The 18979-nt window shown below is 41.8% G+C and overlaps 1 protein-coding gene across 4 annotated transcripts; it reads right to left on the reverse strand.

The window, feature by feature from the left end:
- Positions 1-270: 270 nt before the first annotated feature.
- On the reverse strand, positions 271-16792 carry LOC110527871 (glucoside xylosyltransferase 2). Of its 4 annotated transcripts, none has more exons than XM_090240934.1 (8): positions 16364-16784; positions 8190-8391; positions 5409-5540; positions 4516-4767; positions 3945-4068; positions 2255-2403; positions 2095-2168; positions 271-1839 (listed from the first exon to the last, which is right to left on the reverse strand). In XM_090240934.1, exons 1-7 carry the CDS (start codon positions 16630-16632, stop codon positions 2127-2129), a joined length of 1170 nt encoding a protein of 389 aa, XP_090097060.1. In that variant the 5' UTR covers positions 16633-16784; the 3' UTR covers positions 271-1839; positions 2095-2126. The 4 variants fall into 4 exon arrangements, with proteins under 4 accessions (XP_090097060.1, XP_021465128.2, XP_021465127.2 ...); XM_021609453.3 differs by having other exon boundaries at positions 5409-5552; positions 16364-16780; XM_021609452.3 differs by lacking the exon at positions 2095-2168 and having other exon boundaries at positions 2231-2403; positions 16364-16792.
- Positions 16793-18979: the final 2187 nt, after the last annotated feature.

Genomic DNA, 18979 nt, shown 5'->3' on the forward strand with positions numbered 1-18979 from the left:
ACGTAACAAAATGTGGAAAAAGTCAAGGGGTCTGAATACTTTCCGAACGCACCGTACATTCATGCCAGCACCTTCAAGCTGGAGCGTTTCTTCTATAATAGATACTAATCCTCCAATTGCATTGCCTTGCTTTCTCCACGTTATGTACTTCAGGGTGGGCATACATCTGACAAACCACTGAGTGTCCCCTGCATGTTTTATTTCAAATGTCTGGAATCTATAGCTGCAAGGCCGTTTATATCTCATGTTCCACTAATATAGACACAGAACTGTTGGCATTTTCTTTATTCTGGAAAAAGAGTAAACATAAGCATGTATAAATACAACCATCTTGAGTTTCCAGTTTAAATGATTGCCGGTAAACACATGACAACCGATGGAGTATAGGCTACACGAACGTCACATTATAAATCCCAGAGTCCACATACTGTATCACTCACTGATAGTATGACTTTATAGCAAGACACTTTCATTAAGTTTACTGTCCTTTTCTTGCACAAACAAAATAAAACATTTTAAGAGCATTTATTAATTCACATGGCACATAGTTTTGAAAATACTGTCCGACTATAAGCACTAGCACTTTGGTAGTTTTGATCTGCGACAACTACACTGCTTTTTCATATAGGGATTTGCAATTCTTTGACAATTGAATCGAGGACTAATGGTATGCATGCCCTGTTCTATTTGCACACGTCAAACTATTACAGCAATGCAATAGGGCAGTCAACCCTGTTCCTGGAGTACTGCAGGATTTTTGTTCCAACTAAGGCACCACACCTGACCGAACTGATCACTTCGGCGATTGCATAAATTCAACACACCTCGTCTTCCAGGTCAGCTAAAGCAAAAACATGAAGTGCCTGCCTCACGCTAGGAACAGGGTTGCCTGCCCCTGCAATAGGGCATTTACCTAATACATCTTCTAATACAAAATCTGAATGGTCAATTTCTAGTGTGTATGATATGTTCATGATACTGTCGTTGGCATTTGGAGAACTGGACAAGTTGAATCACATCCACTCATTCCCACATGTACAGATATGCAAGTGATTTTTGTCTTTGACAGAAAGCTCTGGTTAAGCAAAGACCCATTAGCTTTGTTTGACAGAAAAGGATCAGTTAGGCGCAGACCTCCAGGCAGAGTAGGAACATTTCAAACCATTTCCAGAAGCCTCAGATATAAAGGTGTTACGACAGACACTTTCATGCACATTAAAGAGAAACAAAATTACCTCTGCCATTTTTTAATTCCCACTTAATTCTCTCCACCAGGACTTAATCCCAACCGGAAGAAAGCATTGTACTTAAAAAAAGGTATTAAACAAATTTTGAAGCCAATCACATTTTTACCTGTAAATCAGTTTCTGTAAAAACAATTAAGCGGGTGATAAGGCAAGCTTACCCCACACACGGCATCATTGACCAGCACTGAATGCCTGTCCTACATGATCGTCATGATCCATTCCACCATTCCAATCAAATGGAATGTCATTTGTGATCCGCTGTGGTGTGCAACGCATTCTGATTCCATCAATCAGTTTCCATACTAGTTCAGTCATAATATGGCAGTCTGGTCTGGGGACTCCTGACATTGCACATATTCCACAGAAAGATTCCCATAGTCAGAAACAACTTCCTCCATCCAGTTTCCTGTAGTTATTTAGGTGGCGGCTTCACATGACGGACCACTTTCTTCTCGTACACGGTCCTCATGGTCTTCTCTACCTGTTTGAGAAACACCTGGGGAATCCGACCACACAGGGTGTTGACAGTGTCCAGAAACTTGGTCTGGAGGGGATAGAACAGCGACTGGAACATGTTGTCCTCAAAGGGGTACTGTAAAACAGAATCATTGCAGGCCTAAGGGTTAGACACCAGTAGTGGTAGCTTATCCAACCTCATAAATCCACTGTGCCAGTGGCTTACTGTGGGTACAGTAGAAAGGGATGGATATGAATCAAATTGTCTGGTTAATAAAAGGCTTATCTATGGACAGCAGAGGGGGCTGATGTTGCGGTGAGACAAGGATTTCCTTATGTTAACATTTCCACAGCATTTCCAAGGAGAGAAAAGGACAGAAGGATTTAATACCAAGGTTGATCATTTTCTGAGATCCTCCCCCTTCATATTTTGTTGCCTTTGTCCCAGAGGATGTAACCGGCAATCTAGTAAAGAAACGTGCAGTTTTTAGTGAAACAATCCACTCAAATGAATAGATTATTCTTACCTCATGTATTGCATCATACACTACTTTAAAGGCTGGCTGCTTGTCATCATGATACACTCCTCGGTTCCCGTGGAGAATGGAAACGCCTTCCTGTTCCGCTCCTTTACAGTTGCTCCCATACATGCAGTGATCAGGCCTGTAGTTCCACTGGCATGGGAAGGTGTACAGAGACTCTGCAAACACAGGAACACTCCATTACATGTCTGTTACATCAGATCTCTTCACAATGTCTCAAAGCTTACCATAGTGTATACTTTGACACCAGTATTGAAAAAATAAATAAACTGACTAGTATCAAAGACAGCATTTAGGAAAAAAAACGAATGACTTCAACCTACAATGATAATCGTTCAGAACTCATGTTTTGCTGTTCCCAAAACATGTCAATTATCAAATGGATGGCTTCACAACTAAAATGATTCTAGTCCTTTGAAAAATGCATTAAATCTTGGCTTGGGAAGAGAGAAAAACACCAACGGAGAATCCCCTTCAACCAGAAACAAGGGCAGCAACCTAGTCTCAGAGCATTTCGTATTATTCTGTAAGTAAAACCCGGGACACTCCTTTTAGTATGATGTTTGTATAGTATGTATTAATTTGTGGATGTCCATCACTTATTTCATATATGTTACGAATTACATTTCGTATTATGTTACAAATTTTCTAACTGTACAATATGTTGAATTTGCCAAACATGTTACTAATTCTAACTAGGTAGCTAATGTTAACTAGCTCGCCAACATTAGTTAAGCTGCGAGGTTAATGTTACGTGAAGGGTTAAAGTTAGGGTTAGCTAAGTAGTTGCAAAGTAGCTAAAAAGTAGTTAGTTGCTAAAATGCAAAAGTTTGAACTCGCAACCATTGTGTTGCTAGATGGGTGAGGGTTAAGTTTAGGAGTTAGCCTTAACTCTTCCCCTTTAACCTAGGTGAAGAGTTAGCTAAAATGGTTAAAGTTAGGGGAAGGATTAGCTAAGTAGTTTCAAAGTTGCTCAAAAGTAGGTGATAATTAGCTAAAATACTAAAGTTGTCCGTGATGAGATTCAAACTCACCCATCCCATCCATCCACCCCACTTTCGTTTTTGCCTTAAGTAACCATCTGATAGAACCATATGAAACGTAACACATCACACTAAATGGAGTCTCGAATTTACGTACAGAATAATACTAAATGCTCTCAGACCAGGTAACGGGCAGACATAAAAGGAGAAAGATCAGACACATGCCAGAGACTAAAGTCTTTCCATGTTGGATGCAGATCGTTCACAGTGACTGGCTGCTCCCTCCACATGGCCCTTTAAAAAAATATATATGTATTTGGGGATGCTGCTAGGGATATGCTTGTTTAGCAGACAGGTTCCATTCATGTTGTCAGACAAATAATGCTCCTGCCAAGTCTACTTAAGGCTTGGAACACTTGGTACTTGTGACTGAATCTGCTGCAGCCGCAGGCTTGTTTAGTTCCACAGCATTGACCTCATTCAGAAGAGTTCTTTATTGTGGTTGTATGAGAGCAGGAAAACCAATAACGACACCTGCCTGAAGGAATTGTATTGAATTCCATACAAGATGACATTTATGCAACCACCCTTGGAATCATGTTTTGGGGAAACATTATAAATTGATGCAAGCCTAAGTACAGCTCTTGCTGTCAACATGAATGGCGGTGAAATGATATACCATTTAATTTTTGTATTTGTGGTGTGGTAGAGTGTACCTGGGTTGTAGTGGAAGATAATGTTGAGGAGGTCTTGGTCGCCCCAAGTGATGTGGTTCTTGTACTTCTGGTAGAGTGGGTGGAGGAGGTCCTCCCATGACAGGCCACTGGGTATCATGCTGTTCTGGAGTATGAACAAGGACTGGTTTACTCCACAACCCAAGTAGCAGCTACACATCTTACACAACAGAAATGCCCGATTTGAAAGGAGCAAATTTACAGAGTTTTAGCCAAGTATTCCCCAAGTTACAATTTGTGATGATCTTTCTTGGATGCAGGGAAATGCCTATTTGAGCTTGAGTGTGCTGAAGCACTGCTCTAATGTTAGTGTGGCACTCACAGAGCCTTAAATCATTGCCTTACGCTACATTGAGCACTCCCAACTGTTGAGACGGAGTGCCAATAAGTGCCATATCTTAAGCTGGCTGGCTTCAGACAGATATGATTGAATGATACAACTACTCTCCTTAGAGATTTAACTCAGAGGTGGACAACAGGGCAGAAATGCTCAGTAGTGAGTGACACGGGACAGGGAATATGACCAAAATGTTGATTGATTGATGATCCTTACTTTGAACAAAGTTCTTCGGATCCTTGTGAGGTTCATCAGCATGACTCCAGAGTTGACCCCGGTGACCCCATAGAAGGGGTGGCGTGCGAAGCGGCTGTACCAGCCAATCTTGGGGATCTCATGCTCTGGGGCCATAGCAGCAAGCTGGGTGGTGTTGAAGGCCTTGAGGAAACTCCACATATCATCCATGGGCCTGAGGAACAGCACATCTGTATCCACGTAGAGCAGAGAGTCCACGTCCTTCAGGATCACCTGTTGTCACGACAATCATGTGTAAGTTACAATCAGAATACCACATTTTTTCCTATTCCAGTGACAGACCTTTATACATACAGTATGTGCCATCTAAAAACCGACAATGGCTTGAGGGAAGAGCAATCACAAAGCAATCTGTTCCTGATGAGAATCAAATATCACTTGGCACCTGCAAAGTATGTGGTTTGTAGAGAATCATCCGCCAATCAATCAAACTCCAGTCATGGATTGCTTACCACTTTTTACAATGGTGTAATGCAATGTGTACGAAGATAAAGCAATGTGTGTGTAAAGGTCAATGGGTATGAATAAATCCATATATATTACCATGCTAAGGTAATTGATTATATACAAATGTAATACAAGTAAAATCCATAATAAAAGGATACACCATTATTCTCTGGGTATATCACTCGTATGCTTGCGTAAACTAAGCTCATCCTATGTATCTAATAGAAAATGCATTGGGGTCAGAATGCAGCTCTGAGTGGAACAGAAATAGGAAACAGATAACCTGGACAATTATCTAAACACATTTGCTGATTAATATATATCTATATCAGTTTAAATCAGTGTATATGTTTGATAAATACGATATAGTACACAGAGAGGTGAGAGAAAATGTGCTGTAGCCTTACAGGGAGAAACAGCCTCTGGGCAGCGCAGGGCTTGAACAGCTTTTTCCATTCCTCTGCATTCCCCACAGAGAATGTGATTGGGTAGATACTGTACTGGAACTTGTTGGAGATAGCACGGTCCCACTGGCTCAGCTGAAAGAGAAACTACAACGTTACAAGACACCATCATCTGTTAGAGGTAGTGCAGCCATCACAGGGTGTCTCCTTTATCATTGCATATCTAACTTCCAAAGTAACAAAACTGCAACTCGAAAGGTTGAGTCAAGGTGAATGGGAGAGAGATCACTGAAAGAGCAAATGGAAATATTCCTTATTCTGACACGATACACTCCTGAGTGTTCAAGTCTACATACGGGTGTCTTCAGAAAGTATTCAGACCCCTTGACTTTTTCCACATTGTTATGTTACAGCCTTATTCTAAAATGGATTTTAAAAATCATCATAATCCTCAGCAATCTGCGCACAATACCCCATAAATGACAAAGCATAAACAGTTTCAGACATTTTTGCAAATTTATTACAATTTTTTTTTTTTAAACACACCTTATTTACAGTGGGTATAGAAAGTCACCACCCACTTTCAAAATGTTCACCTTTTGTTGCCTGCAGCCTTACAATAACCCACAACATGCAAGTGGGAGAAAAAAAAATCTGAAAATGAAAAACAGTAAAATACCCTATTTGGATAAGTGAACACCCTTGAGTTAATACTTGGTGGAACCACCTTTTGCTTGAATTACAGCCATGAGTCTCTGTGAATACGTCTCAAACTTTGCTCACCTAGACTGTGCAGTATTTGCCCATTCTTCCTTGCAGAATTGTTCAAGCTCAGTCAAATTGCATGGTGACCGCTCATAGACTGCACTCAAGTCATTCCACAGATTCTCAACTGAATTTAGGTCGGGGCTCTGACTAGGCCACTCAAGGACATTCACCTTCTGTCCTTCAGCCACTGTACGGTTGCTTTGGCAGTGTTCTTTGGGTCATTGGCATGTTGAATCGTGAACCATCTTCAACTTCCTGGCAGAGGGCTGCAGGTTCTCAAGAATCTGTCGGTATTTTCCACTTTCCCTTCTATCCTGACAAATGCTCCAGTCCCCGCTGAAGAGAAACATACCCACAACAGGATGGTACCACCGCTGTGCTTTACTGTAGGCATGGTGTTCTTTGGGTGGAAAGATGTATTGGGTTTTTGCCAGACATATCGTTTTGCGTTAAGGCCAAAAAGTTCAATTTTGGTCTCATCTGACCACAGGACTTTTTGCCACTTGGCCTCACTCTACAATGTGCTTTTTGGCCAAGCTTAAATGAGACTTAATGTGGCTCTTACTGAGGAGTGTTTTTTTTTCTTGCATAGACGCCAGATTTGTGGAGCGCTTGTGATATTGTGGTCACATGCACACATTGACCAGTCATTGTCATAAAGGCCAGAAGCCCCTTCAAAGTCGCCATTGGCTACTTGGTAGCCTGTGATCAGTCAGTAAAACCCACAAGCTCACTGCAGAGAAGAATGGGAGAAACTCCCCAAATACAGGTGTGCCAAGCTTGTAGCATCATACCCAAGAAGTCTGGAGACCGTAATCGCTGCCAAAGGTGCTTCAACAAAGTACTGAGTAAAGCATCTGAATACTTATGTAAATATTTTTTCCTTTTTTTAATAATTTTTTTTATTAGCAAAAATGTCTATACCTGCTTTTGCTTCGTCATTATGGGGTATTCTGTTTAGATTGATAGGGGGGGGGGGACTTTTTAAATCACTTTTAGAATACTTTCCAAAGGCACTGTACACATCTAAAGAAGTCTTTGTAAACCAATGAAGTCATGTCTTTACAGTAAGTGCAGTGGTGTTGTACATTGACCATAATGCTGCCAGCTGTTGCTACAACTACGCCTAACCCAGTGAAACTAACCTAAACAAGAGGTAGCCGATTTGAGGCCCATTCTGTCCAAGCCTGAGGGTTACCCCCTCAAAGTAAACACTGCTATCACACAGAGAGGCCTACGATTTTCTGCTCCGTTAGATTCTGAAGCTCTCCATAATCGTCAGCATTATTAAATCATTTGGCCCCAAAACAAAGATCAGTGGGCGGAGCTGTTCAGGTTTCTGTTCGACTAGGAGAAATAGATCGAGGCCAGAACAAACCCCTTTTCTTCTACCTCCTTTTTGACCAGCGCAGGCAGGCCAGACATGGAATGTTCCATCTCCTGCACATATGCTACTGATTTTAGGGTTTAACTAACTCAACTTCCTGGCTAGCATGAAGCCAATTATAAAAAGGGGAGGTTCACATGCTACACAGACCATACCCCATAAACACTCAAAGGGCATGTAGCCTCACGCACGCATGCTGTTTTCATTTACCAGTATGTATACCTTTAGATTTACAGCTACACAGTAGCCCAACACATTGACTTTGTAAAGCTTGGCTCGTGAATAAACAAAGTAAAGATGACTGAAATGTTGCATGGGTAATGCAGTGAGACAAATGTCTGAGTGACAGGATCGGCCTTGAGATAAAAGGGTCTGAAGCCTGTAAGATGTTGAAGCAAGAGGGAGTTCAAAAAGCTTACATGTTTTTTTACGTTTTTTTTTTAAACAAGCTCAGATCTGGTAGTAAATGTAGTATATTCCTGAGCAGCAACCAATATATATGAGAACCATGAGTCTCTGAAAGAATTCAATAAGGCCTATATTTTGAGAATTTGTGTTTTCCTTTTCCAGAAACATACCTTACCTAAAGCCTAGATCATGTACTCTAGTACCTGCCTGAGGGTACTTACCTTCTTTTCAAACTGAGAGGCCAAGGGGTCCTCTGCAAAGATGTGGAACTTGATCCTCTTGATGCTGAAGAGAAGGGCCGACTTGACCATGGTAAGCGTCTCGTCCAGGCGGTTCCCGCAGGCCACCACGGCCAGGTGCATGACTTCTTCAGCTCGGGCGCGCTTCGATGAGAGCCTGCCCAGTCCCATGTCACTCCTCTGTCTGATACAAGGGAACACACAGGGGTAACAAGGCTAAAGACTCTCAGTTTACAGAAGCCTCATCAAATAACATCCGAACAGCAGAGCCATGTCACTCCAAAGCAAGGCTGCTACTTCATCAAGGACATATCAACGGCAACACCATGAGAACACATCTACAGCTTTTTTTAAGAGGCACGGCAGGAACATGACAGGATATGCCTGAGACGCATACATTCCAGACAGCATGTCATCACACTGTTTCTACTGACAGACAGCTAACCAACACGTCCATATTCAAGGCCTTCGTTAAGACGTCCCTGAAGAGTGTTCAGAGTCAGCAGAACTCCCTCCCCCTGTACTGTAGGTCTGTTTATATCCACTGGGATTTGTTCTAGTGCTCGAGTTTCAATATCTGATTTAAAAATAATTTTCTCTGCACAGCAGCAGAGACTGCCATTAAATTCAAATGGATTCAGCAGAGTTGAATATGAAGTCTGAAAAATATATAATTTTTATAGCTCAATGTAGAACTAGACCGAGATACTCAGAGCTGCACTTTGTATATACTGTATGGGCTGGGTGTTTTTTTAATATAACACCTGTAAATGTAGGCATTAGCATGAGCAAAGGAAGAATGCAAACTCATGGCCACAAAAATCCTCCTTTAGAACAAAGCATCCTTTGTCTATCAGTTGTGAAAGGATTTTGGAAAGGTGGGTTGCAGGCATAGTCTCCAAGCGTGACACTTCATTTTCTGCATGGCTGAGGGACAATCATGCAACACAGATTATGATTGATGGCAGGGCTCAAGACAAACCTGTCCTCTAGTCTAGGCTTTGATGGCTCTTTCAAGAACAATTCATGTTTATGAGCAAGTACTGTGCACAATATTAGTAGGGGGAATGTAATACTGAGGAAGAGGCATATTCTCTTTTAACCTGCAACCTAACCCTAAAATGTGTTCTATGATGCATACTAAACTCAGCAAAAAAAGGAACGTCCTCTCACTGTCAACTGCGTTTGTTTTCAACAAACTTAATGTGTGGAAATATTTGTATGAACATAACAAGATTCAACAACTAAGACACAAACTGAACAAGTTCCACAGACATGTGACTAACAGAAATTGAATAATGTGTCCCTGTCGTCTTTATATCCGAAAATAGGGGGTGGGAGGTCAAAATCAAAAGTAACAGTCAGGATCTGGCAGAGGTGTGGACTCCAGTCACATGACTTGGACTCGAGTCACAAATATGATGACTTGCAACTCGACTTTGACACCAATGACTTGTGTAACTTGGACTTGAGCCTTATGACTCGACCTGACTTGATACTCTCCCCAAGCCCAAATATTAAAAATGATGCTATTAAAAAAAGTGTGCAGCGCATCAACTCTTCATTTAACGGATTACAGTTTGAATCGGACAGCAGCCAATCACATTGTACCAGCTGAGAAAAAGTTGCGCGTGGCAGTGCACAGGAACGTAGGCGGGTGAATTCAGATGGAGCCCTTGGAAAGATGATACCCAGAATTATTATTTTCGGATATAAAGACGACGCTGTATCAACAAAAAAAGGATTGCAACTTGCAAAACATGCGGGAAGAAAATTAGATGGAGACGCAACAATTTACAACTTTGTTCGACATTTGAAGCTGCACAAACAACGGTAAGTCGTGGCTAATATAGACGACAGCTATATAATTTATAACTTGGCTAGTGTAGCATGTAGGCTGAACAAGGCAGTTAACCTACTGTTCCTAGGCCGTCATTGAAAAAATTATTTGTTCTTAACGGACTTCCCTAGTTAAATAAAGGTAAAATAAAAAATAGCACTTTTTGCCAGTCCTGTCTGGTCCAGCGACGGTGGGTTTGTGCCCATAGGCACATGTAAGGCAGGTCCTCACCGGACAACAGGCCTACAAGCCCTCAGTCCAGCCTCTCTCAGCCTATTGCGGACAATCTGAGCACTGATGGAGGGATTGTGTGTTCCTGGTGTAACTCGGGCAGTTGTTGTTGTCATCCTGTACCTGTCCCACAGGTGTGATGTTCGGATGTACCGATCCTGTGCAGGTGTTGTTACACGTGGTCTGTGAGGATGAGCAGCTGTCCGTCCTGTCTCCCTGTAGCGCTGTCTTAGGCGTCTTGCAGTACGGACATTGCAATTTATTGCCCTGGCCACATCTGCAGTCCTCATGCCTCCTTGCAGCATGCCCAAGGCACGTTCACACAGATGAGCAGGGACACTGGGCATCTTTCTTTTGGTGTTTTTCAGAGTCAATAGAAAGGCGTCTTTAGTGTCCTTAGTTTTCTGTTAGTGTCTTAACGACCGTTCTACAGGTGCATGTTCATTAATTGTTTATGGTTCATTGAACAAGCATGGGAAACAGTGTTTAAACCCTTTACAATGGAGCTCTGTGAAGTTATTTGGATTTTTACGAATTAGCTTTGAAAGTCAGGGTCCTGAAAAAGGGACGCTTATTGTTTTGCTGAGTTTATATCTGGCCTGGACCAGTAAAATGAATGTTGTGAACACAGACCCAGCAAAGCCCCATTAAGAAGCACATGCTGCTTATGTGAGGTAGTCAGTGTTAGAATGACAGTACCAGTCAAAAGTTCAAGGGTTTTATTTTATTCGTTCTATTCATTACAATGTAGAATAATAGCGAAGACATCAAAGCTTTGAAATAACACATATGGAATCATGTAGTAATCAAAAAGTGTTAAACAAATCAAACTATATATTTTAGATTCTTAAAAGTAGCCACCCTTTGCCTTGACAGCTTTGCACACTCTTGGCATTCTCTCAACCAGCTTCACCTGGAATGCTTTTACAAAAGTCTTGAAGGCGTTTCCACATATACTGAGCACTTGTTGGCTGCTTTTTCTTCACGCTGCGGTCCAACTCATCCCAAACCATCTCAATTGGGTTGAGGTCGGGTGATTATAGAGGCCGGGGTCATCTGATTCAGCACTCCATCACTCTCCTTCTTGGTCAAATAACCCTTACACAGCCTGGAGGTGTGTTTTGGGTCATTGTCCAAAGTCCCACTAAGCACAAACCAGGTGGGATGGGGTATCGCTGCAGAGTGCTGTGGTAACCAGCATGGCTAAGTGTGCCTTGAATTCTAAATAAATCACTGACAGTGTCACCAGCAAAGCACTCCCACACCATCACACATCCTCCTCCATGTTTCACAGTGGGAACCACACATGCAGAGATCATCCATTCACCTACTCTGCGTCTCATAAAGACATGGCGTTTGGAACCAAAAACCTAAAATATAGACAGACTCCTCAGACCAAAGGACAAATTTACACCGGTTTAATGTCCATTGCTCATGTTCCTTGGCCCAAGCAAGTCTCTTCTTCTAATTGGTGTCCTTTAGTAGTGGTTTCTTTGCAGCAAATCATCCATGAAGGCCTGATTCACGCAGTCTCCTCTGAACAGATGATGTTGAGATGTGTCTGTTACTTGAACTCTGAAGCATTTTATTTGGGCTGCAATCTGAGCTGCAGTTAACTTGAAATAACTTATCCTCAGCAGCAGAGGTAACTCTGGGTCTTCCTCTCCTGTGGTGGTGCTCATGAGAGCCAGTTTCATCATAGCGCTTGATGGTTTTTGCAACTATACTTGAAGAAACTGTCAAAGATCATGAAATTTTCCAGATTGACTGACCTTCATGTCTTAAAGTAATGATGGACTCTCATTTCACTTATTTGTGCTGTTCTTGCCATAAATTGCACATGGTCTTTTACCAAATAGAGCTATCGTCTGTATACCACCCCTAATCGTTTCACAACACAACTGATTGGCTCAAATGCATTAAAGAAGGAAATAAATTCCACAAATTAACTTCTAACAAGGCACCCATGTTAATTGAAATGCATTCCACGTGACTACCTCCTGAAGCTGGTTGAGAGAACGCCAACAGTGTGCAAAGCTGTCATCAAGGCAAAGCGTGGCTACTCTGAAGAAACACTTTTGGTTACTACATGATTCCATGTGTTATTTCATAGTTTTGCTATCTTCACTGATATTCTACAATGAAGAAAATAGTCCAAATAAAGAAGAACCCTGAAATGAGTAGGCGTGTCCAAACTTTTGACTGGTACTGTATATTCCACCCATCTGGAAACATTTGGACAGACTCAGACTAGCTCTGAGGGGATACAACAATAACTAATTATTGACAACAGAGAATACTGTGCCTATGAGGCCTTGGGCTTGCACTGCAACAATCTTTTAAACCCTGAACCTTGAAAAAAACAGCAGTGACAATACAGCTTACCTTGTTCAACAAATCTATCAAAATTGACTTACACTATTCAGAATCAGACACGACCCACTACTACAATGAGCTGAAGGCTTGCTTGGATGAAGGCTGTGAGAAGAGAATTTCACCAGAGGTTTTGGAAAAAAAATAACAAAAATGAGCTTGCTTTCCTTTCTGAATATGAAAGTCCTCCCCGTGCATAACGGATTTGAATAAAGTTACATTCTCTTTCAGTGAATCATCAGCCCTTGCCACGTGTATTCTGATAAACAGATTTTCCAAGTTACTCAACGCCAGCCTCTGCCCATGTCTCCCAGGAGGTACTTTCTCCCTCTTTCTCCTTCATTGGCACACTCTCCTGCAAAAGAAAATAGCTTTCCCCCCCTTGATAAGGCCCACATAAGATGTCCCTTAAAACCTCGCCAGGATGCTTTGGTAAGCAGGGAGGTTTCAAGACCTGCAGACAGAGAGAGCAGTCTTTAGTCATCCAAGATGACATTTAGCTTTACATAATGTCACCGCAATAGAATGAATACCTTGTTAGGGTCAGGGCACACCATTTTACAATATTCCAGACGATGAAGGAAAGTGTTTGTTGTGACGACAGTATCATACATGTACAATTTTCACTTGACTGAGAACTATGTGGGGAAATTCCACAATGATGAGCAGGGAAGAGTAACCAAAACAACATAATAGCATACATCTTATGGCAATTCTATCCCTCTGTTTCACCAGAACCAATGGTCAAGGGCCTAAAGCTAAGGCAGATGTCTAGTTTTTTTTCCTTTCTTTTTTCAGAGAGTTATGGTTTGTGAAACCTGCTTCAGTCAATTTCCTCCATCACCCCATTTCTCTTATCAGTAGAGGGCACACGCGTGTGGGTGTGGTCACTGCTAGGACACTATGGTCCAGTCTGAATGCTTTATAAACACTTCCAACCAGTTCAATGATCAAACAGGACAGTGCAGGGCAGTATTTCCCGAACTCGGTTCTCGAGACCCCAAGGGGTGCACGTTTTGGTTTTTGCACAAACACTACACAGCTGATTTAAAAATAATCAACTAATCATCAAGCTTTGATCATTTGAATCAGCTGTGTAGTGTTAAGGCAAAAACCAAAACATGCACCGAGTCTGGGAAACGCTGGTGTTGGTGAAAGCAAGCGGTACAACAGAAAGTACTGCCTTTAGACTATCAAATCTGGATTATATTATCATATCCATGATAGCCTGAGAGAGGAAAAATATAATAGAAGACTAAATGTTTCCACCCCAGGACTGGAGTGGTGAAAGACGACAAACCATTGCCTGGTTATTATCCGGAAGGCACAGGAAAGAGGGGGTGAGAGCATGGGATGACATATTGTTTTGACCAGTAGTTGAGATCATCTACACTGAACAAAAAATATCAAAACGCAACAAATTCAAAGATTTTACTGAGTTGCAGTTCATAAGAAAAATCTGTCCATTGAAATACATTTATTGGGCCCTAATCTATGGATTTCACATTTCAATGGGAATACAGGTATGCATCAGTTGGTCGCAGATACCTTAGGGGAATGGATCAGAAAACCAGTCAGTATCTTGTGTGGCCACTATTTACCTCATGCAACGCGACATCTCCTTCACATAGAGTTGATCAGGCTGTTGATTGTGGCCTGTGGAATGTTGTCCCACTCCTAATGGCTGTGTGAGGTTGCTGGATATTGGCGGGAACTGGAACATGTCGATCCAGAGCATCCCAAACAGGCTCAATGGGTGACATGTCTGGTGAGTATGCAGGCCATGGAAGAACTGGGACATTTTCAGCTTCCAGGAATTGTGTACAGATCCTTGCGACATAGAGACGTGAATTATCATGCTTAAACATGAGGTGATGGCGGCGGACGAACGGCACGGCAATAGGCCTCAGGACCTCGTCACATTATCGCTGTGCATTCAAATTCTCATCGATAAAATGCAATTGTGTTCGTTGTCCGTAGCTTGCCCATACCATAACCCCCATGGGGCACTCTGTTCACAACATTGACGTCAGCAAACCACTCGCCCACACGATGCAAAACCGGGGATTCATTTGTGAAGAGCACACTTCTCCAGCGTGCCAGTGGTCATCAGAGGTGAGCATTTGCCCACTGAAGTAGGTTACAACACCAAACTGCAGTCAGGTCAAGACGAGGACCCAAATGAGGTTCAATGAGAGTTTGTGCAGAAATTCTTTGGTTGTGCAAACCCACAGTTTCATCAGCTGTCCAGGTGGCTGGTCTCAGACGATCCCGTAGGTGAAGAAGCCGGATGTGGAGGTCCTGGGCTGGCGTGGTTACACGTGGTCTGCGGTTGTGAGGCCAGTTGGACGTACTGCCAGATGCTCTAAAACGACGTTGGAGGTGGCTTATGGTAGATCAATTAACATTCAACTCTGGCAACAGCTCTGCTGGACATTCCTGCAGTGAGCATGCTAATTGCACCCGCCCTCAACTTTATCTGTGGCGTTGTGTGACAAAACTGCACATTTAAGAATGACCTTTTATTGTCCTCGGCACAAGGAGCATCTGTGTAATTATCATGCCGTTTAATCAGTTTCTTGACATGTCACACCCGTCAGGTGGATGAATTATCTTGGCAAAGGAGAAACGCTCACCAATAGGGATTTAAACAAATGTGTGGCCAAAATGAGAGAAATACATTTTTTGTACTTATGGAACATTTCTGGGGTCCTTTATTTCAACTCAAGAAACATGGGACCAACATGTTGCCTTTATATTTTTGTTCTTTATATATCTAGAAGGGCTTGTTTACTTTGAAGGGACAAATACTTTCTTTTTTTGCCTTTATTTAACTAGGCAAGTCAGTTAAAAGAACAAATCTTATTTTCAATGACGGCCTAGGATCAGTCTGTTAACGGCCTTGTTCAGGGGCAGAAAGACAGATTTTTACCTTGTCAGCTCGGGGATTCGATCTTGCAGCTCTAACCACTAGGCTACCTGCTGCCCAATAAAGGCATAGGTCCTGGATGCAAGTAATTCTATAAGATATGTTAATGTATGCTCGTCAGTCCCCAGCGGTGTAATCAGTGGGTCTCCTTGGACTCATTTATACACCATATTGAAGACCTCTCAAGGTGACCTTTAAACCCGTTAACCACAGGACTTAAAAAGGGATAAACTCCACAAAACTCCACAATAATTTTTACACTCTTTTTCTTAAACTGGTGTACAAACAATTATTTTGAGCTCATCATGCGATCAAATATGCACACAACTCACCGAATAGGTGAGAGACTACGTGCAAATACCTCTGCAATAAATCCAATCAATACATTGATCGGTCATTAAGAGAAATACATGTTATAATAAAAATACGATTTGAATGACAATTGCATGTTTGGTCCTCTCGTGACAGATAAAGCCATTGTTTGTTGGCAACGTCCTTGAATTGAGATTTGAGCCCATGTATGTTTTCGATGGGGGAGCACGTCTCCTGAATGAAGAGGGAAAGGATACGTGTGGACTCATTCCACAACTTCCAAAAGGAACAAAAGAAAATAAACCATATCGGTAAACAGATAGTAATGCAATCCGTAGATTAAAAGTGCAGAAATGACTTGAGACATTTTACGTCTTTAAATGCGTGCTAAAAGGTTGAAGGAAAAAAAAATAGGCGTGGAGAAAAAGCCAATAAATCACATCAACAAGCAATGATCCGAGAATTACTTACCGCTTTGCGATCGCATTGCCTCCTCTGACTACTTTCGCTTCTTTTCGGTACGTGAGTGGTTGTTTCTGTAGAATGTGAAGTTCATCGAGAGGCTTTTTTGTTAACTTCGATGCAACAATGTTTCCAAGCCCAGAGGACGTTGGAAAATAGTAATCCTCCGCAACTTCTTTCAAAGGCGGATCGTCTGCAGCATTCCCCCCCAAAAAGTACAAAAGTAGAAAAACTCCTAAACAGACAGTGATCACAACAACTTTGCAGTGAATTCTCATCGTGGGAAATTGTTCTAATGATTTGGAGGAGCACAAGATTCCTCTTTCATGTCTGTGAATTGGCAATAACGCCTAGAGTTTACATTTTGTCGTTACTGCTCTGTTGCATTATGCTGCAGATGATAGAGAGCGAAGAGGAGCTTTGCACATTCATGAACTCAGTGGAGGAGGGTCTAATATTCTCTTACCGTAATCTCTATAAGAGATGTTTGAGGTCTCAAATTGAACTCATCCATCGCAATGCATCAAGTAACTGGATTTAGGTTTTTCAAAATTGGATTGATGACAAAATCTACCCACACCAGACAAACAAACGTATTGTGCTTTGATCTGGGAGAGCATATATTTTTGTGAATTAATGAGGGGTTTGTGGAGAGCATGCCATGTTTTTTTCAGTAATGAGACACCCATCTTGTGATATCTTAAAATATCAGCGCTGAATATCAATAACAGTTCAGATGTTCACACATCACTGTGTTTCATGGGACAGTGCAATTCCAGGGGACTACTGGGACTGTAGTCTACATAGTGTGATTGGTCAAAATACCACTGCAAAATGGTTTGGCCCTTAGGGCACACCAGTAATAATGTACTTACCACTGAAATGACTATAAGTGCTATGCTATGTCATAAATGTTCAATGTTTCAGAATGGTATGAAATTGGCAGCCATTGTGGTCAGGAAGATATCCAAAGCAGTATAATTGGAAATAAAAGCAGTTATGTCATGTAATATATCAGAAATTGTGTTAAGAATTACCCCGTCTGAGAAAAAACAACTTTTCAACACATATAATCTAGCCCACTTTGGTTTTAGAAGTAAGGGGGACATAACCTGGTGGAGGGTCTTGACATCCTCCCCCAGAGGTGTTTTGGCCATCTAAAGCTAATTTCCTGTATTTTTACACAATCCAATCTCTAGTCTCTATTCAGAACAAGAAGTAAGCAAAAATCTAGCTAGGTAAGAGATCATTAGTAAGTGATTAATAAGACTGAACTAGATCAAAGGTAATTCAATAATACAAATGCTGTTGTACCAATAGCCTAACAAATGATAAACTCTGGAAAAAATACAAATACGTTTGATTGTCTTCATTAAGACATCCTCTATATCAAATTCCAGCTAGACCAGCCAGCCCGAGCCGCCTGCACGCCCGACCCCCACCAGGAACACAAGTTCCTTCCCAGTTCCCACCTTAAACCTTTTTTGTTCCAAAGGGATAGGTTTGGAAACACACAAAAAAAACATACATACACCTCAAATATACATTAACACACAGAAACAGCAAATCATCCATATAATTAATCTCATAGGCCTAATAGTACTGTATAGCTCTTTTTACTTGCACACAATATAGCTGGGTTGCCCCGACCTGTCTTTAGGGGTCCACCACCCTGCAGCGCCCCAACCCAACACACCCCACTCAGCTTTAGGATCTTAGTGAAACATTCGTTATTGGTTTTCGGGTGTGTTAGGCCAAGGCCAGAGTGACAACCCACAGGATGGCAGACCCACAAGGCCAGGACAGAGCAGTCCACCAGCTAGGGATTGCCTAAATAGGTATCTCCCCTGATGTGGGCATGTTTTCAATACAGACTCCTCTAGTCGTACTGTATTCCATTTAAGGCATCCGGACCGTATGAAAGTTTCCCAGTGTAATGTATCGACTTGACTCAGACTCACGGGAATCATTTACCTGTACTTTATTTCTGGTCCCAGAAACCCATCCAACTGCATACCCCAAGCCTGGGCTCCCATCCTTTACTCACGTGCCTCATAGAGCCCCGCTGGTATTGCACTACTAGGTGTCACTAATACAGTACACCCAGTATACCCTTCATCTGGAAATAAATCAAAGCTAGTGATACATAACTTGACATTATGGGAGGACAACCGACCTTCCAATTAATGGCAATGCATTTCTTCAGATAAGTCTCCAGTACCAACATTTCCAAGCAAATAAAACAGGGAGAAGGGAGAATCTGTCCATCTGCTGAGATAAAATAACATACTCTTTGCCACAACTCAGCCAGCCTTCACAAGACCATAACATATGCAAATATTTCCCCTTTTGTGATTTCCACTTCCATTAGAGGAATGAGTGCATGTAATTCAGTTTCACTGGCATGTAGTACATTCTATGAATAGTCTTAAACTGCAGAAATGTATGTCTGAAGATATGAACATGACTTGGCATTCAAACATATCTGTATCAACTCATCTTCCTCAATAGCTTCTACCAGGTCTTCCTCACATGTTTTTGTTTAACATGTTTTGTGTCATCGGGAAACGCCTCCAAATCAACTTTGGAGGTTTGTCAGACCGCCTTAAAATAGCGTCTGGCTTG

Source organism: Oncorhynchus mykiss, chromosome 7 (genome assembly GCF_057628025.1).
Source record: "Oncorhynchus mykiss isolate SJ-2025 chromosome 7, ASM5762802v1, whole genome shotgun sequence".
Classification (NCBI taxonomy): domain Eukaryota; kingdom Metazoa; phylum Chordata; class Actinopteri; order Salmoniformes; family Salmonidae; genus Oncorhynchus; species Oncorhynchus mykiss.